Genomic DNA, 26843 nt, shown 5'->3' with positions numbered 1-26843 from the left:
AGTTAGATTTAAGAAATTGGCACAGAAATGGAAGGAGCAAAATACTAATAATTACATGTTAGGAGAGGGAGAGGGAGAAACAGAGCAGGTTTCCAGAATTTCAGCATGATCCAAGGGTTTGGAATCATAGACATAAACGAAAGTTGTCAGAGCAACTAGAGGCACAAGTCTACAGTTACTGAAAGGCAAACTTTCTGCCATCGAGAAGACTGGTGATGATCTGGGGGGATGGAACAAAGGTACTTTCATTTGTTGTTCTTGAGGCCTGCACTGTGTGATCTGACTAACCCGAAGAACATAGCAAACATAGAAGAGAGGCAAGGAAAGAGCAAAATGTGGAACAGCTTAAGTGACGAGAGGACAAAGAAAGACTTAATAATGTAATCTTTAAATGAAATAAAGAATTTTGTTTCTGAGATGGAAGATTGGACTGAGATAAAGACAGGATGCTTAGATAAAAGGTGTTATGCCAACAACATGTGGTAGGACAATACATGCTTCCCACAGCAGTACGATTTGGCAAAGGTGAATGTCGTGTGTCAATCACAACACATAGTTCCATGCCCATACCACATTTCAACTTGTTTGACAAGGCTGTCCCACATGCAAAACAAAGAGGCAGAGAAACATAACTCAATAATTTACACCAATTAAAGTCACCTGTAGGGCTGTGCCAGTTGGAAGGAGACTTCTGTTTTATGTGGGCTAATTAATGTCCAAAATAGAGGCAGAGACTTGTATCAGCAAGTAGCACACCAATCAGATGCATAGATAAGTTTTAGCATACATTTGCAGTTCTTGCTCATCCCAGTCCAAAGACTTATCAACTATAAATGAGGATAGCCAATGTACAACCAGATTTGCTTTCTCAGTCTTACTCATTTCACAGTCACCTGTGAAGCTAAAGATGTTTTAGGGCATATGCAAAGTGCCAGCTGAACTAAGCATCTTCGTAACAAAGAATGGCTGTGAAGCAGATGAGGGATGAAGGAGAAGGCTGTGGAAGAGAAGCTGCTGCCTTTTTTGCTCCTTCAACTTTAAATGTAAAGGACAATGTACAGTTGTCTGATATAAGAAGTAGCAAGCCTATTATTAAATTACATGACCAATGATATTTGCACTGGGATATAAACTTGCTCCATATATAGTGGAAAATGATGTATTTTTTCATTTTGTTTGCTAAGGTGCTCTGATAGTTCATGAACCTGCATACCAAAATCAATCTTCTTCAAAGATACCATTTTCTTTTCTTTCAGTATTAAAATTTTACACTTACAGGGACTAGAGTTTTGCCTTTATTGTCTGGGGATCATATATTTTATCTAAGTTTCAATTTAAAAAAATAAATTAAAATTCTACTGATACACAATTGAAACCATTAATGATTCCCTACTGTTTTGTTTAGATTTTAATTTAACCATTCTTAAAAGCCATGACATATGGTTTCAGAAAACAAAGTTTTGCTTGCAACAGCACATACTGACCTTCCTTCAGGGTAAGTATTTAGTTTCATTTCTAAAGAGTGCCCATCTGTTTTTCTGAACACATATACAAATTCTTATTGAGCACACTATTACAGAGCAATCTTATGTATGTCAACAGACCTGAATCTTAGAAGGGTGGGATGTTTCTCATCCTTCAAAGGTTCTAAAATACCATGGCTTAGATCTTGGACTCGTTCCACTGATGTGATCAAAGTTCTGCTCCCAAAACACTCTCACCAACAGAATGGGGGACTTCCCGTGCTCATTTCTCCTTCCCTCTTGAAAGTATTTTCCAGTTTGAAGTAAAAACAGCCAAAAATGGCCGCCTCTTTTCTGACAGGGAGACCCTCCACTACATGCAAAGTCTCCTTTAAGTGGGAGGAGTCCTACCAGTCACAGAAAGAACAAGTAGGACCCAAGTCTATATTTTCATCATACTTCAAAAAGCACAGATTTACTACTACTATACAGGGATGGGATGAACCATTTTGTAGATTAAATGTTATATGACAGAACTTCTTGATACCAATTTTCAGAAAATTAAGGATCTGCCTTTAGGATCAGACTTTAGGCCTTCCTATGCACACAAATATTAAGTCCCATGTTCCACAGGTGATAACAAATGACAATTTTCACCACCAGCATGGTATGGTAGTTAAGTGCCAAGCTAGGGCTGGGGATAGGTAAAGGTAAAGGACCCCTGACCATGAGGTCCAGTCGTGACCGACTCTGGGGTTGTGGTGCTCATCTCGCTTTATTGGCCGAGGGAGCCGGCGTTTGTCCACAGACAGCTTCCGGGTCATGTGGCCAGCATGATTAAGCCACTTCTGGCGAACCAGAGCAGCGCACGGACACACCGTTTACCTTCCCACCAGAGTGGTACCTATTTATCTACTTGCACTTTGATGTGCTTTCGAACTGCTAGGTTGGCAGGAGCAGGGACCGAGCAACGGGAGCTCACCCCGTTGCGGGGATTCGAACCGCCGACCTTCTGATCGGCAAGTCCTAGGCTCTGTGGTTTAACCCACAGCACCACCCGCGTCCCTGGGTTGGGGATACCCAGGTTCAAATTCCAACTTAGCCATGAAGCTCAATGTGTGTGACCTTGGGTTAATCTCTAACTCAAGCAATCTCACAGGGTTGTTATAAACCAGGGGTCAGCAACATTTTTCAGCCATGGGCCGGTCCACTGTCCCTCAGACCATGTGGTGGGCCGGACTATTTTTTTTTGGGGGGGGGAATGAACTAATTCCTATGCCCCACAAATAACCCAGAGATGCATTTTAAATAAAAGGACACATTCTACTCATGTAAAAACACACTGATTCCCAAACCGTCCACGGGCCTTATTGAGAAGGCGATTGGACCGCATCTGGCCCATGGGCCTTAGGTTGCCTACCCCTGTTATAAACTAAGGTGCAGGATGGGGCTAGCATATAAATTAGGCTCCTTGGATAAAAGGATATGTAAACAAACAACAGCAGGTGGAAGGTTTGCAACTACAGTCACATGGCCTAGACATAATCAATGTCAGATATTTTGATTATCACTGTTACAAATTCTCTCCATGAGGTATCATAACACCGCAAATACATAGTGTAACACATGCCAATGTTTTGAATGAATAACTGTAGCACAGTTTTCCAGTGACAAACATTTTATATCTTTCACTTCCTGTCACGTTGGTAGAACAGTGCCCTCCCTGTAAAATCAGGGCATATGCTACTTTCCTGGGTAGATCATCCCAAGTAAGAAAGACACACCAATATGCTTTACTTAGGGATTTTTCCTTGAGAAGTCAAGTTGAGGTCAGTTCCAGGAATGCAGCCTCAATAGGCAGGGCAGGGCGTAGCATGCACAGCTGCTAAAGCAGAGAAAGAAAGAGAGAGCGATCTAAGAGGCCCTTGGAGAAGCTGGAAACAAGACAAGGAATGGAACTGATGAGTTTTACACCATGAGTGCTTCACTGCATGGCTAAAGTCTATCGGCAAGAAGGGAGAATGTACAGAGGATTAGGGAAAGGAATGACCAACTGAGTGGCAAAACTACTGGTGGAAGTGCTTGAAACCCAGGAGGCCCATGCCTTAGAGCACTGGTATTCAACAGGTGGCCCATGACGTGACCTAAGGGGTCAACAGCAGCACCACCAGGCAAATATATAATAAAATAAAAATAAGAACATGGTCCCCTAATGCATGTTTAGGGCTAGTGCCAAGCCCCAGTCCTGAACAAAGAGGTGACATGGAGGAATGTTTGATCCTAAGTACCAGCAGCTTCCTAGTTAAAGGGTTTCCAGGGCTTACAGTTCTAACAACTTCCATACTTTACAATTACTAATATTTTGCATACGTATAAACATAAGGATAGATTAATTGAATAATCCTTACTTACATAAGATAAATCTTAAGTATCAAAATGATTTCCCCCCTGAATTACTTCCTACAGTTTTAGCTGTTGGCAAAAGTCAGTATAAAGTGCTGTGCCTTTGCCAATCAACAAAGCAGAATAAATTTCATAGAAATTACTATTAATCTCTCTAATTTCATATGTGCAATTATGATATTTTCCAAAAAAAGAAAAAGAAAAAATGTTCAACTAATTTTATTATTTAAAATATACTAAACATGTTTACCATTGCCTTGAGTCTTGTTCTTTCTAAACCAGAGAACAGTACTTACCATTTTTCAAAATGGTTCTTAAAGATATTGCAAGGGAAAGGAGATGCTTTTGGGCAACAAAGAGCTAATACAGAGCTGTCTGGTATCTGTTCATTCTGCCAAAAGAGAAAAAAGAGGGAGGAAATAATGTAAATTAAAATATATCTTATAAGAAATGCTAGTACATTTGGGTGCTACCTAGAAGGGAGAGCCTTGAAAACCAACCAAATGAAAAGTAGAACTTCCAGAATACAATACTAATTAGTTTTTATTCCGTAATATGGAGGAAGATAATTCATCCTCTTAGTACATCTGGGTGAATTTTCTGACCTTTAGATATCGAAGAGATGGGCTCTGAACAACAGTCCATTTACAAAGAATTTGCATTCATTTCTAAAAACAATACTGTATATAACAAGTGCTGCATAGAAACAAACTCAATCATCACAATTACTGACAGAAAGCCTAAAAACTTCCATTGACTAACAGCAACAGCCCTGTTGGGTTTTATTTTAATGAGTTTTTGTGAGTCATGATCAGAATGTGCAGAGCATAGGCCTTTATAGAAATGGTAAGGCTTGAAATTTATTCAAGTCAAGGGGATAGGCTGTCTTGCTAGATAGGACAGAGTTAATCTAAAACCAATTTCCTCAAGGCATGTTACAAATTAAACATTTATTAGTACAGTTAGACTGATCTTATTTGGAATATATGAATTACTTGTCTATCTCGGTTTAAGAAAGGAAAATAGATAATATAGCTTTTTTTGCTTTTTTTACTTGAGAACTTTGAATCTGAATCAGAATATACATGCCACATCATAAACAGCTTTAAAAGTTTCCCCAGTTTCGAAAGGGGGTTGCTGTGTGACAATGATGGCAGAGTATGCTTTTCTTTAAGAAACACAAGTCCGAAAACTTAATTGGGCATGGAAAATCAGCTGCCAGCATTCTTTGGAGCCCAGCCTACTACTACTTCAAGCAGGCAAAGGAAAAAAGGGATAGTTCTTTTGGAAACTATGCCAGCTGTATGAATACAGGAATAAATCAACTATTTGGAGGAAAGAGAGAGGCAGAAAAGCAAATATTTAGCCAGCATTTAGAAGGCTGCTAATATGAATCAGACAATTTATATTAAATACGAATCTTACTAGACCTTCTGCATAACGCAAAATCAAGTATGACTACTATACTCATGCAGTTGAGCAACTGGTTGGCACAACTTTCATTATCAATATCCTGTTGCAAAGAGATCTAATTTAAAATGATATATAATGAGTACATTTTGTGCAATAAAGATCAAAACAAAGCTTTCCATTCAAGAGAAAAAAGCCAATAAAAAGGAAACAAACGATCAGCCATCTTCCATTTATATGAAGTATCAGTCCAACTATCAAGCTCCATAGCTCTTAAGAAAATCCTCAACTGAGAACACCAAAAATTGATTAGATAAGAGGGTATACTTAGTTCCAGATACCATCTATGCATCTTCTCATATTTTTATCTGACAGAGCGTTCCCAGCCTTGGAACTATTTTTTTCCCTTTTTTGATCCGATTTTAAAGCCTCTTCTAAAAAAAAAAGAACCCTTTGGCCCATTAGCCTACAGCAACATTAGTCAGTCTGATGCTAGAGTAATAAAACACAGTGATCTGGGCAGCTCCCAGGCAACCATGAAGGGACACAATGGTCAGGAATGTAGACTATGTTTAGGAATGTACTACTTGAGTATTGTAAACACTTAGTCACCACAGCACCTCACTGACCTATCTAGTTTTATTTAAACCCCTTACATTCATCTGATAAATAGGGGAATAGCAACAGAACCAAAGCCCAACCGAAGGCATCTTTAAATACAGAATAGATCTTTAAAATAAGGGAAAAGTAATTATTACAACACTCTGTTATTATTCCTCATGCGGTTCATTTCCCCCCAAACATTACGTGCACAGCAACATCCCAATTTAGGGAAAAGCATGCAAAATTGCATTCAGACACAAACACACGATTGTGCTTGTGTGTACATCTTACAAATACGTTCATTTCGACTAGATCTCTGCGCTTTCTAGAGACAGGTCACTGGGCCAGATGGACCAAAGCTGTATACCAACCAGTATTCTCGCTCCGCTCTTAAGTCGACCAGGCAACCTTGCAAGAACCAGATCCCTAACGTAGTGATCTCGGTTAGCTTAAAAAACGGCAACAACTCCAAAGCTTGCCCACCCTGAGCTCCCTTAGAGGAAGGATGAGAGTGAAGCGCGGCGAAGCAAGGGAGAGCACAGCGTGCACGGCGCTGTTCGGAAGAGACTTAGCAGCTGGCAGGCAAAACCCATACGTAATTCAAAACAAGGATATTGAATCCACAAGAGAGTGACGTGGTAACGAAGAAACAAGCACAGCCGTTCATGGGGTGGGGAGCAAGACAGGCGTCCCACAGACCTAAGGATGAGCCTGATACTCTCTCCCCATGCAGGGCAGACCTGCGGTGGGTTTTTCCCGCCGTCCCCCCCTCCGAGTCATTCCAGCCTAATTCGAACCCCCCCCCCAAAAAAAATCCCAGGTGCCCCACGCACACCGCCCCTCCATTACTTGCTCGCCCCTCTTCTCGCCCTTAAAACCGGGTTTCCATTTCAGGATGCAGCAAAACACGCAACCCCGCGGAGGCTCCCCTAAGGGAGGCGGGAGGAAAGAGGACCCCGCCAGCGGCCGCTATGGCAGCTTCGGCTTCCTTCTCCCCTCACCTGAGGTCGCGGCCGCCTCGCGAGGCTTCCGGCCAGCCCCTCGCGCCGGCACAGCTGGGCTCAGAATGGACATCGAACGAAGCTACCTGTGACCCGGCTGCGGACTCCGGAGACTCAGCCCGGCGGCGACGGCGAGAAGGTGAGCACCACAGAGCTCCGCAACGCCTAGAAGGGAGCCTGACCACGAAGAAGAGGCAGACTAGAGCGTCGCCCCAGCAACAGCGGTGCCGGAAACGGAAGTGGGAGCCCGAGCCCGGCCGCTAAAGTCGTCCGGGTGCCGCGCATGCTGGTCGGCCTCGTACCCCGCAAGGTCACCCACGTGCGGGATGCTGCGTTCGGCGGTGGCGGCCTTGGCCCCGTCGGGCCTGCCGGGGCGCCCGTTGCTGCTGACGGCTCTGAGCCTGTCGCCTGGGAAGCGGCTCTCTTCGCGAGGCCCGGCGGGTCAGAGCGAGCAGCGCCGCGGCCCGGCAAAGCCCCGCTTCCCTCCTCTGCGGATCCCCGAGGAGGCCGAAACGACCTGCTTGGTGGCGGAGAAGGCGCGGGCCCCGCCGCCCCTGCGAAGGTTCATCGCCTGCCCCGACCTCGCGCGCGCCGTGGCCTCCAGTCTGCAAAGCGGGAGGGGCTCCGAGGGGCCGGAGACGGTGGTGCTGGAATGCGAGCCAGGTGAGGGTTAGAGACGCTTGGTCCTCTTTACCTGTTACAGTGGTACCTCGGGTTACATAAGCTTCAGGTTACATACGCTTCAGGTTACAGACTCCGCTAACCCAGAAATAGTACCTCAGGTTAAGTACTTTGCTTCAGGATGAGAACAGAAATCGTGCTCCGGAAGCGCAGCAGCAGCAGGAGGCCCCATTGGCTAAAGTGGTGCCTCAGGTTAAGAATAGTTTCAGGTTAAGAACGGACCTCCGGAACGAATTTAGTACTTAACCCGAGGTACCACTGTACTTCGACTTCTGCATCACTCGCTGCACCAGCGGTGCCCCGGGATCTTATTGCTAAGAGTTGGAAGGGACCCCAAGGGCCACCTAGTCTAGTCTTATAATGCAGGAATCCTGCCCGCCACCATCCCTGTTTGGGCTCGAACCACCAACCTTCTGGTTAACAGCCAGATGCACTGACCGATTGCGCCACCTGCAAATAATTCTTTTAGAATAAAGAAACGGGGTGTTTTCAAAGTAGGAACCTAGGAGAAAAGTATTATACCAAGTCACACCTTTAGTTGATCTAGTTCTGTATCATCAACAACACTAGCTGGCAGTGATTGCCTGCAATTTCAGACCAGGGCCTCTCCCAGTTCTACCTGGAGATGCCTGGAAATGGCATCTTCTGCATACATTCTGCCTGTGTGTGACGGGCCATGCCCAATATATAGGCAGTGTTCCAGAGTGTTTGCCAACAGTATCTCAATTACTTTCGGAGCCTAGATTTTAACCAAATGTTTTTCTGTCTTGTGATTCCGTACCTTGACTGTTAGGCTATTGGATTAGACAGTACTAAGGAAGCTCCCATTAGCATCTAGGGCCCAATTGTTCCTTCCCCTTTTTCTCTTGTGAAACTCACCCCCGTTTGCTCTCCTGGCAAATGGAACAGTAAAACTAATGAACAAAATCTTCCACAGAACCTACATACAGCGTTAAGCTTACAAGGTGAACTTCAAAACTCTCTGTTGAATGCAGTGCAAGGCATTTCTTGACGTTTCAGGTGCCAATTAATTAGGCTTCTCTAATTGAAATAACTAAGATCTGTGAAAGAGAGGTTTCAAAATCACGATCGAATGAATGCATATTGCAACATATGGGACTTCTTAGTTCTGAAAAAAAGGCAAGTATGGTGAGACATGGCAAAGGCAAATAAAATTATGCATGATATGGAGAAAGTGAGTACAGAGACATTTCCCCCACTCATAATACTAGAAGCTGGGGTCATTTAATGTAGCTGAATGTTGTAAGATTCCAAGCAGACATCTACTTCTTAACGCTGTGCATAGTTTAACTATGGAATCTGCTAGCCCAAGATGTAGTAATGGCCACTAACTTTGACAACCTTATAAAGGGGTTAGACAGTTTCATGCAAAATGAATCTTATCGGTAGCTGCTAGTGATGGTGGCTGTTCACTACCTTCAGAATTTGAGGCAGTACAGTGGTACCTCGGATTACATACGCTTCAGGTTACGGACTCCGCCAACCCAGAAATAGTACCTCGGGTTGAGAACTTTGCTTCAGGATGAGAACAGAAATCGTGCTCCGGTGGCGCGGCAGCAGCAGGAGGCCCCATTAGCTAAAGTGGTGCTTCAGGTTAAGAACAGTTTCAGGTTAAGAACGGACCTCCGGAACGAATTAAGTATGTAACCAGAGGTACCACTGTATGCCACTGAATGCCAACTTCTGGAGAGTACAAGGGAGAGTACTGTTGCGCTCATGTCCTCCTTTGTGGCTTCTGGTTGGCCACTGAGAACAGGATACTAGTCTAAGTGGGCCTTGGTCTGATATCACCTGAGATATTTCATTTTTAATATAAATGTCCCACAGTTTCTTTTATAAGATTTGTTATTGGTGATTGCTGGATATCGAGAGAAATATGCTGGCAGAAACCCCAAAGTATATCAAGTTGGCCATTGTTTTCCTCCAGTTGTCTTCAGCTGAAGGTTATACTATTGAAAAGTTGCCCCTTCAATAGTTTTTTTTTTTAATTCACATTTCCTGCAATTTTTATTTCTTCTTTATGCTTGTATATAATATGTTGCAAGGGACAGAATCCAGTGCAATCCCTTGAGAAGTTTTGCATGTTTACATTCATATTTATATTTTTCTCTTCCTAACTTACAGGGCCTTTGGGTTCTTCTTGGTCATTCTTTTAAACTAAAACTGTGTTTAATGCTGGTGTTTAACCCTGGATTTTTATTTTTATTTTAGGTCCTGGAGTCTTAACCCGAACATTACTCAATACTGGTGCCCATGTGATAGCTCTGGAGAGTAATAAGTCATTTGTTCCTGACTTAGAGGTAGGTTTGTACATGGGGGACTGAAAAGATAAGGAGATGATTGATGGTTTAGCTTTAGAATCTCACAAAAATCTGTAAAAGGACAAAAATGAGAGATTTAATTTATCTCAAAGTATATTGTTTTCCTGACAGGTTAGTCGTTGATTGTTCTTTTTCTTTTTTTATTCTTTTTTGTTTTCTTTTGGTTACAAATATGTCTATCACTCAATTTATGGTAATTTTTTTAAAAAACAAGATTTTATTTTATTTTATTTAAAACCAAGATAAAGGCACAGGATAAATCCCAGCATCTCCTGTTAAAAGGTCTTGAGCAGCAGCTCTGGAAAAATCACTGCATGAGACATTGGAGAGAGGCTGCCCTCTGAGTAGACAATACAGTATTTGGCTAGATGGGTTAATAGACTGACTCAGTTAAAACAAGTTCAGATGTTAATTTCACCTTCTAATGATTTGTTTCTGTTTAGTCTCTGAAGGAAAAAGCAGATGGCCAGCTAGAAGTGGTGCATTGTGACTTTTTCAGATTGGACCCTATGGGTATTGGATCCTTGAAGCCACCTTTTATGTATTCTGAAAGACTTTTTGAGAACTTGGGCATCTTAACAGTTCCTTGGACAGCAGGTACTTAAAATTGGTACATATAAACTGTAGATAATTAGCAGATCAATATTTAATTGTTTCTATTTGGCTTTTTCCATTTGGTGTGCTTGAGGCACATATCTTCAGATGAAACAACAGCAGTTAAATACATTGTAAAATGGCACCTGTTAAACACGTTTTTCCAAAGCTTTTTAGAAAGAGGAAAGTTTTCATGGCTTGCCTAAACCCACTGCTTCCCAAGTGAGTGTTCCGTAACTGCTTTGGGAACTATTATGATCCAAAGGTTGTGTATAAATATAAAAATGACTGTGGTGCCACCGTGGAGATAGCCCTGTATCTTGTGGGTAGCCAATCTAATATTTGAATGTCAAAGCCTCAATAGAGGATTTAAGAGGTCTCATATGAAGGGTAGCAATATTCAAGGCATTAATGAAGTGAGAGTTATTTTTGTAATGATTCTGCTATTGTCTATTTATTTATTTGGTGGTTATTTTATTTAGTAGGGGTGAACATAAACATTTTTTTCATTCATTTTGGTTGATTTTCTGTACAGATGTTCCTCTAAAAGTGATTGGAATTGTGCCACAAAGAAAGGAAAGGAACCTGATTTGGAAGCTTCTCTATGCCTTATATGAACGCAGTTCTATATATAAATACGGAAGAACAGAACTGAACCTCTTTGTCAGTGAAAAAGAATACAAGGTATTTATGTTTAAGATAGCTTGATAATACGCCAGCTGCTATGTGGTTGTGTTAAAATAATCAAACATACTTTGTAAAAGTTATTTTAATGCAGTGTATAGATGTAATAATTATTTTAATTTTTAAGCAAAGAACATTTCTGTACTTGTCAGTTCCATGAACAAAAAAAAGTTTTAATAATTCGTATTGACAGCAAGTAGGGTAGTAATTATGTGTTGCACAGTCACTGAATAGATAAGTGCAGATTTTTTAAATTTATAATGAAACATAACCTTGGTTTTGATGCAAGTAGAAAAAATATAGGCTGCAGTTCTAAAAGATTTGGCTTCCTCTTTCAGTGGGCCAAATATCTGTGGACAATTTCTCAACAGAGGTTCTGTGCTTGTTAGGAAATTTTTTATCCCATTTGGGGGGAAATGTACTTGACAAATATTCAGAGGAACAAAGCCCTTGTATTAAGTTAAGGTTCTCTGGACAAATTTCACAGAATATAATTAAGCTCTGGCAAGTATTGGGAGATGACAGTAATGATCAACAAGCACTCAGTGTAGTGGTGTGGGGTAAGGAACTGGAAAACCCAACTGTTGATTACAAACAAGAATTACTGAAAAACTTAATCTAATCAAGTCCTGCCTCTTCAGTAGGGTTAATCCAGAATGATCTATTTTATATGTAAATGATTTCATCTGCATATGGTACTTTTTGCACTTATGGTCACTTATATCACTTTCCTGTTACTAAGAACTTTTTTATTTTACCATTTGCTTTTCACTACTGCCTATCAGTTGCAATAAGGTATGGGAAGTGTTGTTTGCCATAAAACTCTGGAATAATTTTACTAATCCATGGCATCTCTCATCTGAAGGAATGGTTTACTCATCTGCTCAGCTAATATTACATTAAGGTGGAGCTCTGCAACAAAATGTTGGTATAGTCCTGGTGTGCATGTAAAACTGGTGACTGGGGTTTGTGTGTGAATTTTTTAAAAATAAAAAATGAGTGTTTGTGCTCTAACTTGGGTCTTCATGTGCAAAACACACTGAGATAGGTTGTGGTTTTGTTTTTGTTTTTTTGAACATTTGAAAGTTCAAAATCAGTAAGACATGGGGCTTCTGAATGCAGTGGCGTGATTTGGCTTGGGGAGAGGTCTGAGGGGGCAGTTTAAATAAATTGAACTTTGCTCCACCCCAAGAGGAATCCAAAAGAGCCCCAGCCCTACCTCTGACCTGCAGTATTAATGGTGGACTACATTACGGGGCTGCTATAAGCTCCTCTGGCTCTCCATAGCTCTCCAACCTGCAATAAGGGTATAGCAGTGAACTGTACCCCAGGGTTCTCTCCCAGCCCAGCTTGAGGTACAGATGTACATTCTTTGTACTCTGTTTTAGCCAAACCTGCAGTAGGCATCTGCTACTTTTATACAGTACTGCAGAGTTGTTGTAGACTACCCAGAGCTGTATTCATTGTTGTCATATAAACCCCAGGATTGTCATAAACCACTCTTCCCCGTAATCCCTTCTAACGTGAATGAACTGGTTTTGCTTCGAATCATCAACATTTCAAATATGAACTGAATTAGAAAGAGCAGTAACTCTATTCTTTGCTGTTACCTTGTGGGTATCTTATATAATGGAATTGGGATTGATAACTTGGTACACAATCTGAGGTATATTAAGATAATTGGATTCTCCATTGATTTCTGTTCCTGATGACATTTTAAAATACCTTCTAAGAACCAGAAAATGAGTTAGTGGATATTGCTGTTTTTGCCGTATAAAGACGGACACTCCCCCTTGATGGTCGGAAATAGAATATTAGGTGATATAATAGAATATTGGATCTTCAGAACTATAGCAACTGCTTTGGAAGAAAGGGAACAGTAATACAGATACTGAGTTGGCACAGTTTCGTATTTTGACTCATGACTGAAAATAGTACTCTAGTTCTGTTGTGGCATAACAGTGCTTCTAGTATAACCTTGGACAAGCGAGACTTGTACCTTGATTCAACTTTCAGGTGCTGCTTGGAACTTCCTGCTTTAATCAAGCCTTCCAGTGTTCATGATAAAGTCAGAAATTTTGCATAAATATAAATGCTGTTTTTTCCCCCTTGCCAGACTCTTGTTGCAAAGCCTGGGGAAACAAGAATCTATCAAGCACTAAGTGTACTATGGCAAACAGCCTGTGACATTCAGCTTCTGCGTATGGTGAGTGTTTAATACATGCAATGAATAGTAATGCAATAATACTTCTCTTAGGGCTCTTAATGGTAAGGTGATATTTCTGTTGTGCCAGGATTCACTTGGCTGGAAACTACTCCCACCCACCTGCTTGTAAGCAGGAAGCGCTTCCACCTGCCCACAGGTGAGGATGTGCCTTCAAGGGATGCCACTCAGAAGGGTCCCTTGATCTTGTGGAGCAGCTTTTTGTTTTGCAGGCATGCAACAGGAAGCAAATATTTAAATACCTTGTGTGTAAAAGGAAGATTACCCCATGGCACATTAGATCGCATTCTCCCAGATCTTTGTCATAAGTTCTCAAGCAGTTATTTTGTCATTCCCTTAGCACTTATTGCTGTATAAATGCTTACATTCTTAATCAGAAGCCAAAGAGCTGCAGGTGGTGCTCATGTATGATCGGAACACCACATGCTTCACTGATGGGGAGCCTTGAGCTGCCCTGAATAGGTGCTGCTGAAAGTTGAGGGAACCTTTAGAGCAGGTGTTCCCAAACTGGCCTGTGGACCATCAGTGCTCTGTGGCATGTCCTTATTGAATATTCATACTAAGTTGCATTACTATTTCCTTCCTTCTAGGAGCCTTGGCATTCATTTCTGACTAATTCAAAAAATGGTGGACTCTCTATACCAAAGAGTGTGGTAAGCTAAACATACTTGAATGCTTAAGGAAATGCTGTGCGAATGCAAACATTCTCAGATTCATTGAACTATTGTCCAGATTGCTGTTTTAGTGAGGGATACACAGGCTCATTCAGCTGTGCATTTAGCAATCAGCTCTCAGTCTCCAAAATGCTTTTCGCGTAAGCCAAATCTATATTGGCAGGGCTAGCGTCAGCAGCACTCATTGAAAATCCAGGTTTCAAAACATCTTTGTTGCTATACTTTTGCAATAATTGCCACGTCATTGTCATTGAATGGGGTTGGGGGTTGTAAATATGGTGATCCAAACAAAATTGGTGCACATTATGCAAAATCCTGACTAGTGAACAAACTAGCATCTATTGGACCTCAGTGAAGGTTTGATTTTGCTTGCTAGCAGCCCAGTGGAACAGGGAGTAAAGCTAACACACACACACACAGAAGGGAGAGAGAGAAATGATGAACTTCCTACTAGAGATGAATGGTTACTCAAACTTACAGAATACGTGGAATTAGCCTCTCTTTCTGAAAGAATCGGAGACAAACACAAGAGTTCATTCTAGAATGGGATAATTTCAAGAACTACTTGAAAAATAGTTGTAATATAAGCATGGTAGTTGCCTTTGAATGATTTCTGTAAATAATATATATAAAGGAAAATGACATCAAAATAGAAAAGCGAATTTTTAAAAATAATAATGACAAATTAAAGTAATATGTTTATTACAAAGGGAAACGTGGAGAAAATGGGAGGTCTTACGTTTGTGTAGAAAACACATAGTTGAAATTATATGTAATTTTCTTTGTGAACATAGATATCCTTATTGGACTGACTGAAATGAAGATAACTACATGTTGTATATATATGGAAAATGAGTAATAAAGCATTTAAAAATCCAAAGAGAGAGAAAGAGCAAAGAATACCGATTGTAACTGTAATAGTTAGTTGTGATTTCTGCATTACATGGGTTGGACTGGATGACCCTTGGAATCTCTTTCAGCTCTGCCATTCTATGATTCTATGTGTTATTCAATTTATTGATCTGGAAAGAAATGAAAAATGGAAATGATATGAAATAGAATTATGAATCATACAGTAATGTAGAAAATGGAATATATATATATATATATATATATATATATATATACACACACATATATATATATATACATATATATATATGAATTAATACAGTATTCAGTAAAATATGATTAAATGATTAGTAATTGGGTATGATTTGCATATGGGTTAACATTTGTCATTGATTTAAAAAGCAGCATTGACAAAGCAGTCAATCTAAATAAGTAACAACTCCTGTCTCCCTCCAGCCCATCTAGTTGTGAAATAATTCTAAGTTCCTAGCATATTAGAGCAATCAAAATTCATAGTTGTCAAACATAGGGTGGTAGACCAAATCCAGTCCTTAGAGTGGGCAAACCAGATAGCAGCACAAAAAGCAGAAAGAATAATCTAGAAAAACTGGGTATGTCTTTTGTAACAGTCAGCAACAAGATCAGAGGGCTGGGCATTTCCATCGGATAAACATTTCCATCAATTTCACTGTTTATATGGGCAGATCCCCATAAAACATGGACTAAGAATTACCATAATTCATCAGGGGAGGGAATGAGCAACTGAGACCCCTGCTGTGTGAGGGGTTCCCCACACACTAACCTATGATACACTTGCAGTGTTGGTTTGCCCTTTCTGGAAGACATATCAGGTAAAAGACACATGAATTAAATTCTTATATTAATATGTTTTTAATTTTTTGTGTTATATGCAGCTGCTGCAGAATGACCACCTATGCTTAATACGGTTGACGCCGCGGAAGAATTTGTTTACAGACAGCTTGACCACTAGTAATTCAAGAATATTTGTTGTGATGGTGAAGCAATGCCTTGCTAAAAGCAAGACTAAACTAATAGATAAATTAAAGTAAGTAAAAGTCTATTTCTTTAGCTGACATCCAGCGTGGAAAAGAATTTAGTCGGATATGGCACTTGGCGTAAACCTGAACAATATTATATAGAATTTGCTTAAGTTTCAAAACGCTGCGCATCTAGGGTGTGTGACTAACGTTTGGGAAGACTATTTGGCTTTGTGGCTGGATACCTGAGCAGCGTGGCTGGCAGCCAAGTGGTTACTGAGCCAGTTTGACTTTTGAATTTTTTAAAACAGCAGAGGCCCTCCGTCCCATTGCCATATCAAATACTATGTTTAAAAGCTGCTTTTATTTAAACATGGTTGGTTATTTGGCATGGAAAACACAAGGCCAAAGCCCTTTGGGAATGTAGAACTAGTTGCTTGGTTTTTTGGATCCTGAACAAAGATCTATTTTAGGCAAGCCAATGGTAAGAATGTTTACTCTGAACAGGAGTCACAGCTGCTTCTGGAATTTCTTTCATTGCAGCAATAAGAAAAGGGAGGTTGTTGCTTGATAAACTTAAGTTCCAACCACCACCAGAGGTTTCAATATTGGCCATTTTATGTTTTAGACAGTCTTCATTTGTTTTGTTTTTTTTATATAATTTTTTATTCGTTCTAAACACATTTATATTGTCATACATTTTACAAATTTCCAGCTCTTATACAATCTTTTGGACTTCCGTCAGCTCCTCTGATGATCTCCCATCTTTAAGATTTCTCCTGCATTTCTTAAATTTAACCTCATAACCGATATCTTCCCTTTCATTCAATAAGGCAATAATTCGAATTATTCCCCTTACAAAACTTCCTGCAAACCTACAAATGTAATCGAATCATCACAATTACTTTTCATATAGTCCGTAAATTTACGCCAATCTTCTGTGAATCTCTGGTCCCGCCGGTTTCAGATTCTTCCCGTTAATTTTTCCAGTTCTGCATAGTCCATCAATTTCATCCTCCACTCTTCTTTCGTTGGTAATTCTTCTTGCTTCCATTTTTGTGCCAATAAAATTCGTGCTGCCGTCATTGCATACAAAAACAACTTACAATCACTTCTATTTATATCAGTTCCTACAATGCCTAATAAAAATGCTTCTGGTTTTTTAATAAATGTATATTTCAACATTTTCTTCATTTCATTGTATATCATTTCCCAGAAGTTTTTAACCTTTTTACATTCCCACCACATATGGTAAAATGTTCCTTCTTTTTCTTTACATTTCCAACATTTACTGCTTACCTTATACATTTTTGCAAGTTTAACGGGTGTAATATACCATCTATAAAACATTTTCATCACATTTTCTTTTAAGGCATTGCATGCAGTAAATTTTAAACCTTCTTTCCATAATTTCTCCCAATCATTCAGTTGTATATTGTACCCAAAGTCTTTAGCCCAATTAATCATAACCGACTTTACCTCTTCACCTTTACAGTCTTCATTTGTATACATGTATCCTCAAAAGCATCCTGGAAACATGCTGTGATGCATTAACTTAAACACTGAAATCATTGTTTGCGTTTTGGGGTTTCATGATGGTGACAAGAGACCCTGGGTTGCATAATTAGTTTAGCCATTGGAGTTATATTCACAATCTTAACTGTTAATGGAAAATAATGACATTTTAAGGAATGAAATCTGATGAGATCCATGTTAAAATTTGGTTTTGTTTTAATAAGGTACTGATCAGCATTATCTTTAACTGTCCCATTGTGACCGATTCCCTCTCCCCCCGCCTTTCTTCTATTTCAGTTTATGGAGTTCCCAAGGTGGGAAGGAATTGTTGAGACAGTTGGAGATACCAGAAAACATTACAACGGGTAGTCTATATCCAGAGCAGTACAAAAGCCTTTTTGAGATTATGGAACAAACTAATGAATTTGACCAAAGCTGGCTCTATGATGAAGATTTTTTGGAGGATAGCAGGGGCATCAATTTTTAATCTGAAACAGGTTTATTTTGAATAGGAGCTTGTTATGGTGCAAATGATAGTGGCTTGAAACCTCTTTATCAGTGAGGATAATTTAGTTGATAAATTATCAGGTGATAAATTATGAAGGTAATACCACATAAAAATTCAGCATCTTACACATGCCCAATTTGTCCTCCATGGGAAATTTCATTTCATTGCATTTTCTAAGGTGCAAGGCAAAATCCTTTGTTGTTCAAAACATAGTGAACTGTTTTCAGTCCTGTTATTGTTCCTTGTGTTACAGCAGAGCTACTTTTGGAATATAAGGCAAACATGGCATACACTGCAGTTTGCCTCAAAAATAAATACAAAGCTTGAAATGCATAGACTTGCACACTTAAAAAAACCACCAGGTACTGTAAACCAAAAATTTGCCAAAAGAAGCAAGAAAATGTGTATTTCTGGTTTAAAGACTTGTGCTCAAATACCTGAGTTACTCTAGAACTGGCCCCCACATGGAAAAATGTTTGCAAAACTTGCTCTGCCTTTATATATATATATATATTGTATAAACTTATGTAAATAGTATATAGTGAATGCACTTATCCTGTTTTCTGACCAGGATGTTAACTACTATGTAAACTAAAAGAGGTTTGTATCGTCACAAACCTTTTTCTAATTTATAAAAATGTAAATATTTTCATTAAAAATGCAATAAAACACTGTTTCTAGTCAAGAGACTGATTTCCTTTTGCAACTGTTTCGTCCTGTCTACCCAGGCCCTTGTACACTGCTGTTGAAGAGCTGTATGAAAATTTCTCAAATATAATTGCCCGAATCAAATTAAGTAATTCTGATAGTGCAGAAATTTCCATCTGTACAGAAAAACTTTCCCCTTGCTCGCTCTTCCCTTTTTCCACTTCATTCTCCCCAAATCTGCTCTAGAGGGCTGGGGCAGAGGAAGAGGAAGGGAACTTGTACATCCGAAGTCCTTGTTCTAAGAACTAGTTTGTTGTTTGACTACCATAGAAGGGCGGGGGAAAGATTCTGCAAGCTTCTTTGTGGATACTGTTTGTGCTATTGAGGATGTATATAAAGCCAAAGACAGTTGGGAAATGGGGGAGGAGAGATTATTAAAATGGAAGGACCTGTAATCACTCCTTGCACAAGAAAATCTGCAATCATAAGAATTGAATGTAGGATGATGATGATGATGGAATTTATTATTATTAGATTCACTAGTACGTCCTAGGGTGAGTTACAGCAATTTAAAAGTAGTTGAACTCCTGTTTTGTTTCTTTAAAATGTGTTGGATTCAGAGAAAAGCTGCAATTCTGCAAAGTACTTACCTGAATTCAGTGATGACTTTCTTCTGAGTAGACATGTACAGAACTGCATTGTAAGTTAGCTGTACTTAAGTTTCATTTGATTTCAGTGGGAATTAACAACAGTCCAATTGTACCTGCTCTGAAGTAAGTCTAATGTCAGTGGAGCTTACTCCCAAGTAAGTAGGGGTAGTATTGCAGCTTAAGTCATTACTAACTTATCACATTTATCGAGATGCAATTAATGAAGACTGCAGTTCTGTGCTCTTACTTGGGAATAAGCAACACTGAAAACTATGGGCTTCCTTTTGAGTATTATGATTATTATTTACTTGTTGCATTGTACAAAATGTTTGTCTCAAAGCGACTTACATTTTTAGAAAAACCCCAATATTAAAATATATCAAAAAAATTAAAACATCTAAAAGTGCTCATGCAGCAAGTACACATATATAGGATTGTGATATTAATCTGAACCCTACCAATAATTCCTTTCCAACTTTTTCCAAGTGCCCAAGCCAGTTTACAGCGTTATATAAGTAACATTATGTAAACCACTAACGGGCAAAGCAATCCTTAATGTGTGGGACAACTAATATGCTAGATCAATGCTTCAGAAATAAAATACACTGAAACATATTTGCGTGGGGTGGGGGCAGGAAGGAAGGAAGAGGCAGGCGGTGTGCTGATAAAAACAATTATAGCCCTAATACAGGGAACATGCTGAAAATATTTTGAAAACTACTGCTGAACATCAAGAAACGGGACATAGATAACTGGCCTTTTAAATTGTGAGTTGGACCCTGACTTTCAGTGGCCCACATTAGTAATACCACAACCATTTTCTTGTTTTTTAAGATCAGGAGAAAGATTGGGGGTGGCAGAAGGATGGTAGAATTATCCATTACAATACACACCAAGTTCTTCCAGTCAACATGGTTGGAAAAATCTAATCTTAATTTAACAACCCGGTAAAAGTGCTCAGAAAACTTTTGATGTCTGACTGTTGCATTATTTAAGGAGGGACAATTTTTCCTTTGAGAATAAGGAGTCATATTGCATTGCAAAGTAGAATCGGTTACCTGTAGCAAACACTATTCTTAGCAACATGATCTCATTTGACAACGATACAATGTCATGCTAGTAAGTCACAAAGAACACTGTACAGGAGCAACATTATACAACTATCCTAGAAGGTCAGATAATAATCTAAAACACTACCTTCATTGGGCAGAGGGCTTTATTAATGCAAGTATGCAGAGCCTGAAATTATATAACAAAAAGGTCTTGAAATAGGCTGTTGAAACATTTGTATTGTTTTACCTGTAGATGTTTAAACAACTATATTAAAATCCAGAGATGAATTAAGGTGTTCATTAAAAAAAGCAAATAACATATCTTAGCACCTTACACTATTTTAAATAAATCCACTTTTGTAGAGTATCTCTTTAGTTTGACTCTGCATATTAATATTTGAATCAAAGTGAAAGCAGGAAATAGCTAAGGAATCTGAGAAATTGTGTTGTTGTGCCACCTGCCTGTCATTTGGAATGTGTGTTAGTTTACAGTCTTTCTAGGCAAAGGACACTCTCTAACAAAATTTATATATTGCTTGACTGTAAAGATAAAAATAAAATATTTACTAATGTAAGCATTAGCCATGTTGTGCTCTTTCCAGGACAAATGCAAACTGTAGGTCACAACAATCCAAAACAAGATAACATTGCATTTTCAATTTGTAAGCAAAAGATGGTAAGATGATTTTTTTTAAAAAAAATATTTTATTATATTTTTATCCTATTGTCCCACCCCAGGAGCTCAGAGCTCCTACATTTTATTCTCATAACAACCAATAAGGTAAACTAAGCTGTGATGTTACAATCCTAAAGTCACTCATTCTCTGATGCCTTTTCAGTGCAGTTTGCGGCTGAGTGAAGAGCTGAATGTATGCCCAAGTTCTAAATCTAACATTCTAGTTGCTGCACCACACTGAGTTTCAGTTGAGGGCACACTTCACACCATTCTCATGTGTATCTTCAAACCTGCGTTCATGTGTCTCCAAAATACTTCTTTTCCAAATTATGTTTGATAGCACAAATTCCTCAAGCCCAGGATTGGGGGACTCAGTTCTGTGGCAGACCACGTGTTTTGCATGCATGGAGTTTTGGGTTCAGTCTCTGGTATCTTGGCCCAAGGAAGCAGAAAACAGCATTCAAATTGCAAGTAAGCCAAACACATAATAGTAATTTATTTGTATTTTAAAAATACTTTTAATCTTAATAATCTGGATTGCTGGTATTAAAGGGGTTGGCAAATTGCCCTTCTTGAAGAGATATCTCCTACGTATACGTATCTAAAGGGCAGAGCTCAAATTTGACCTATGGCACTTTTTTGACCTATGACACTTGGTAACTCAATGCCATCACTATATACAAATGTCTGGACCATTTAAGACTATAGAACTTTTATTCTCAGTATGATGGAACTCACTGGTGAAGAATACAGTACTTTTTTTAAAAAAAAAATCTTATTTGTAAAGGGAATCTTTGTATGAGTTAATAATTTATTATCCTGTTAGAGCTCATCTGTATCTTTGTACTTCTGCTCTTCCAGGGCTGTGACACTTTACTGTTTCAATTTTTTATTTCTGTCTTTCTTTTATGCTTTGTTATGTTGCAAGACTCTTTTCTGTCCTGCCCCCTCCCCTCCTGCAACGGACCCACCAGGGAAGAAGGGGCGAATGAAGATCTACAGCAGGAAGAAGGGTGGGAGACCAGCAGCTCCTCTTATTCCTTAATAGGCCACTGTAGACGTGGCACTGGGGAGGGCTGCCAAGGAAGTGGCAGATCTGGTCTCCAAGAAGCACGTGGCAGCAGCTGAGGTGGCAGCAGCGGGTGATGCATTTCTTGGAGGCTGGATGTGCTGCCTTCTGTCACCCGAGGCAGTAATTCACCTTGCCTCATGAGTGGGCCAACCCTGAGACTAAGGCTCCAGTCCTAGCCCCCCATTAATTCAGTATGTCTTACTAATGAGATGATGTTGGTTAGGGTTGTGAGGTGACACGGATCTGTAAATGGTGATTGTCATAGTAACTGTGGGCAATATCTTAAGGCAGTGGGCAGTTTAAATCTGATTTTGCAACTCGATCCCGAATATGTTTACTCAGAAGTAATCTCCATTGATTTGCTGAGGTTTATCTCCAGGTTAAGCACGTTTCGGGTTGCAGCCCTAAATTGGGAAATTATTTCCTAATGTGCTTCTGGAAGAGCCTAGCCTCCCACAGACGGTGCAAGATATAATTTTTTTTTTCTTATTTAAAGCCCACATCCCCGAGTGTCTAAACCCGGTTTTTTGGGGGGAGGAGTGCACATGCGCTTCTCATCTTGCTTGAGCTTGACGCCGCGAGGTGGGGGCGCCCTGTAGCCGGGCGCCTCTTGCCCGTACCAAAGATGGTTCCGGCGGCGACACGAGCGGCATCACGTGGGGCCAGAGGCGGTAAGGGCCCTCTCTTCGCTCTGTGCAAGCGGCGATGGAGAAGTTTGCCAGCCCGGGCAAAGGCAACGGCCTGCGCTCCTCGAAGGCGGTGAAGCCGGGAGAGCTGCTGTACCGCGCGGAGCCCTTCGCTTACACCGTCAGCAAGAAGCGCCTGGGAAGCGTGTGCGAGCGCTGCCTGCGCAGGTATTGGCTGGGCTTCCCGCGCTCCGCGTCCCTCGCCGGGTCGGCCGCCCGCCCGCTCTCTCTGCCTTCTTTGGCTGGGCGGCGCTGCCGTGCTGCGAACATTGGCGCAGCGCAGGGCATGGTATTCATGCGCCGCAGCTCCCTTCCAGCACCGCCTTTCCTTGCTGCGGCTGGGGAGTCTCTTGCCCGTCAATACAGCAGGCAAAGGCGAATTGGCTGGAAGTGGGTGGGGCGGGAAGTGGTCCTGGCAACGCTGTGAAGTGTAGCTGCTGTCTCTGGGTGGACTTAAACCCGGTGCTCTATTACTACTACTACTGCTGCTACTACTACTACTATTAGAATTTATATACCGCCCTATACCTAGAGGTCTCAGGGCAGTTCACAGAATAAAATCAAAATATAAAACCACAAAATACATAAAATAAAAAACAACCACCACATTTTAAAAGGGCACATAGGATGTAAGTCAAATCAGCCAAAGGTCTGGTTAAAAAGAAACAGTCTATGCCACATGCATAGGGGTCTGAGGCCGACCCCTGGTATTGGAAACTTGCCACAGCCACTGAGGCAGTAGATTGCCATCCTCCTCATGGGGTGGGTTTGCATTTTGGCCAGGTAATAATAATAATAATAATAATAATAATAATAATAATAATAATAATAATAATTTATACCCCACCCATCTGGCTGGGTTTCCCCAGCCACCCTGAGCGGCTTCCATCAAAACATTAAAACAGGCACAGACTTAAGACCAATCTCTGTGGCCTTCAAGTTGGACTCCAGCTCTCATTAGGCCCAGAACAGCCAGTGGTCAGGGATTATGGGAACTGTAGCCCAAGAATATGAAAGGCCAAAGGGTAACCACCCTTGTTTTTAAGATGTGATGATGAAACAATGGGCCTCTTCTTACAAGATTATTCAGCACTTGATGGCTTGTGGCAGGATGCTGGAAGTGACTCAAGTGATAAAGAGTGTGAGGTGATATGAAAGTGCTCTTGTGTGGTGTTAGATTTGTGATGGCATGTTTATACACGCAAGCTATGGCTTGAAACATGCAAGTGTTTCATCCTATGATTTTTGAAGAAGTGATTTCGTAGCTTCTCCAAAGCTTGCCCTCCACTTCCCTCTCTATTCCTTTTGAGTCATACTGCATAGCGAGCCTGCAGGTAAGGGACTGTCTGTAATCCCTTAATAGCTGTACAGTGCTTAGAAGAAGTTAGGCATTTCATAGATGTTAAATAATAATGTCTTTCACACCTGTTGGGAATGGTGGAATGAAAGGGCAGTGCAGATTCTGAGGGGGAAAGCTCACCCGCACATATGCAAGTTGTGGAGGTAAATGCCACAAGATTGTTCATTAGCTAAAATTTCAATTGGAGTACCACCAAAAGGGCCATGCTAGTTTATTTCAGCATTGTCACTGACTAGCACTGACTGGTCTTTCCCAATGACATTTGGCAGGTGTCTCCTATTTGTTTTGTAGCCAGATGTGTAACCACAAGTTGTTCATAATTTGAAAAGCATTTATTTTGGTCACTCAAATCTCTGTTCATATTTCAGCCATTCAGATAGTTTCACTGGTTATTTCCCCACTGCCCTCATTTCTCCACATTTGCATTATTCTCTTCTCTTCCTGTAGTTATTTCCCTGCTGTTTACTGTGTCTTTCTTGCTGTAATAAGCTAATTGGTCTCAAATTTTTAGGTCAGACTCAAATTTATTTACCTTTACCACAGTTGTTCCAGATGACGGACCATTAGAATTTAAGAAGGTGCCAGATATTGAGTTAGACTGATGTATCCATAAGTTTTATTATTTTGGCTATAAGATTATTCACTAGGATTTTGTAGACTTGGAATAGCATCATTAGACATAAACTTTTGTGGCTTTGTGTTTTTGTTTCTTATAACAAATCTCCAATAGGTGGCAGTACATGAACACAAAAGGTCTATTTGTAAATACATAAAAAAAGACTTAAGCCTCTAGTTTTTAACTGCATGAATAGTGACAATGAATGCTATGTCCTGACCATACTACAGTATGATTAGTTGGTCTGCAAGGGCAGGGGAAGATTAAGATTGGGCATAAAGCTCTCTGTCACCACATTGAAAGGGATGGGCACTCATACTTAACCATTTGCTCATAGCCACCTAGTGATTGTGGTGAAATGATTTCCTTTCAAATATTGCCTGATTCAGTATCACAAAAGGGTAAAATGTTTGTTTCTAGAGCTACTCTTAACTATTGAGTGGAGATAGGCTTTCTTAAAAAAAAAGTTTAAAATCTAACAAGTGATATCAAAAAAATTTTTTTCCTTCCAGTAGCACCTTAAAGACCAACTAAGTTAGTTCTTGGTATGAGCTTTCGTGTGCATGCACACTTCTTTTCGTGCATGCACACGAAAGCTCATACCAAGAACTAACTTAGTTGGTCTTTAAGGTGCTACTGGAAGGAAAAAAATTTTTTTTGTTTTGACTATGGCAGACCAACACGGCTACCTATCTGTAACTGTAACAAGTGATATGTAAGACAATGTAACAATGTTGCTATTTGCATAGGAAATGTTTTCAGAATAAAGGTGAGTTTCACAGCCTAAAAGACAAAAACTGAGCTTGCCATTTTCTCATGTAAAATAAAAAAGTGGAATCTCTATACTCGATAAATATTAATATGTGCCAAAGGAAAATCCTCAACATGTAAGGGGGTGGGAGACAAGAGGAAATGGCAGTAACATAGCAAATTAGCACACACTCAGTGCTTCATTTATTTTTCTTTAAGGGTAAATTTTTATTTTTTCAAATTCATAATGAAAGTAAGTGCTGTGAGGGAAAAATAGATATTAAAATACGGATAATAGCTAATGTAATATGCAGTTGCAAATTAGTTTCCATTTATTGTTCTAAAGGTAAAAGGGGGGTATTTTATGTGAGATCACTGGAAGTTTTGCATTATATTACATTATTGTAACTGTACATATATAAAAATGATATTAGTTTTTGTGGCCTAGAAAAAAAATATTCTACTTATTTTGAATATTTATCTCTAATGTTTAACTTATTATGCTACACATCTTGCATGGAAAACCTGTCTCAGCTTTAAGGAAGTGTGCTTAAAGGACAAAATAATTATGGGAGTTCCACATTTGTTTCCATCTTCAGATCTTTTCAGGGGATTTTCAAACTCACTTGTGGTATGATTTGAATTTGTACTATTTAAATAAAAATGTTAATAATTCCAATGTAGGTTCACATGAAGTAGCATCCCGGCTAATGTTTGGAACGTTTCTGAGAATTTTCAGATTTTGGAGCAGACTGGAAGCCAAAATGCCATCCATTTCCTGTCTCCTTGCTGCTGCCTTAATCTGAAGTAGACCTTTTGCATCTTCCCTCCACCTCATTCCCCAGAGTTGTATGAACTCTCAATGTTTCCCAGTGAGTTAGATATGAATGGTATTTATTTATTTATTTCGACTATGGCAGACCAACATGGCTACCTACCTGTATCTAGAAGCATAGGGAAAGTAATACATGAGTCCCTTTGTGTGCTAACTTAATCTAGTCTGATTGTAGAAGAGACCAAGGATTGTGCTAGGAAGAAAGGGTAGTTTTCAGGTGCAGATTATATTAGGTATATATTTCCTGGACACATGAAATGTAAGGTAAATCAAGAAATCAAATGCAATAATTTATATAACAAACATTCTGAGTTGGGATATCAGGAGTAATTGGTGGATCAATTAAAGCACTATTTGTTTAGATGGAAGCTTAAGCACCTATCTTTTAGTTTTGTGGCACGTTGTAGTAGTAAGGAGCAGACTTTTTGTAATGTCTGGAGTCTAACATTACCTGATTTCATATTTGCTTCTGTTGTGAATTTTCATTTATCTTCACAGTTGGGGAGTCTTTTCATTATAGTTTTGATGTATTTATTTTTATCCTTA

The 26843-nt window shown here is 39.9% G+C and overlaps 3 protein-coding genes across 13 annotated transcripts in view; 2 read left to right on the top strand and 1 right to left on the bottom strand.

Moving 5' to 3' along the window:
• Positions 1-7078, bottom strand: part of CNST (consortin, connexin sorting protein) — a 41346-nt gene extending 34268 nt beyond the window's left edge. Inside the window, exons 1-2 of one of the 4 annotated variants that reach the window (XM_083604291.1) lie at positions 6881-7078; positions 4163-4257 (exon numbers count right to left, since the gene is read on the bottom strand). The gene's annotated coding sequence lies outside the window, so the exon portion shown is untranslated. The other 3 variants (XM_083604294.1, XM_083604292.1, XM_083604293.1) reach the window with 3 other exon arrangements.
• A 128-nt stretch (positions 7079-7206) lies between these two features.
• Positions 7207-18637, top strand: TFB2M (transcription factor B2, mitochondrial; the record flags this gene model as incomplete). Its single annotated transcript, XM_083604347.1, has 8 exons — positions 7207-7543; positions 9794-9882; positions 10347-10500; positions 11033-11181; positions 13298-13387; positions 13996-14058; positions 15846-15997; positions 17742-18637. The coding sequence occupies 8 exons, from the start codon at positions 7207-7209 to the stop codon at positions 17929-17931; spliced, it is 1224 nt and encodes a 407-aa protein (XP_083460473.1). The 3' UTR covers positions 17932-18637.
• Positions 18638-22674: 4037 nt separating this feature from the next.
• Positions 22675-26843, top strand: part of SMYD3 (SET and MYND domain containing 3) — a 349734-nt gene continuing 345565 nt past the window's right edge. For 6 of the 8 annotated variants that reach the window (XR_014545673.1, XR_014545674.1, XR_014545675.1 and 3 more), the window contains exon 1: positions 22675-22904. Coding sequence is in view for 5 of the 8 variants with exons in the window: in XM_083604343.1 (XP_083460469.1) it covers positions 22756-22904 (149 nt within the window). In the remaining 3 variants the exon portion in view is untranslated. The remainder of the gene's footprint in view (positions 22905-26843) is intronic. The other 2 variants (XM_083604342.1, XM_083604341.1) reach the window with 1 other exon arrangement.

The sequence above is a fragment of the Podarcis filfolensis genome (genome assembly GCF_964270895.1).
Source record: "Podarcis filfolensis genome assembly, chromosome: 3".
Lineage (NCBI taxonomy): Eukaryota > Metazoa > Chordata > Lepidosauria > Squamata > Lacertidae > Podarcis > Podarcis filfolensis.
The sequence above is the reverse complement of the archived record's forward strand: the minus strand, read 5'-3'. Positions and strand labels throughout refer to the sequence as shown.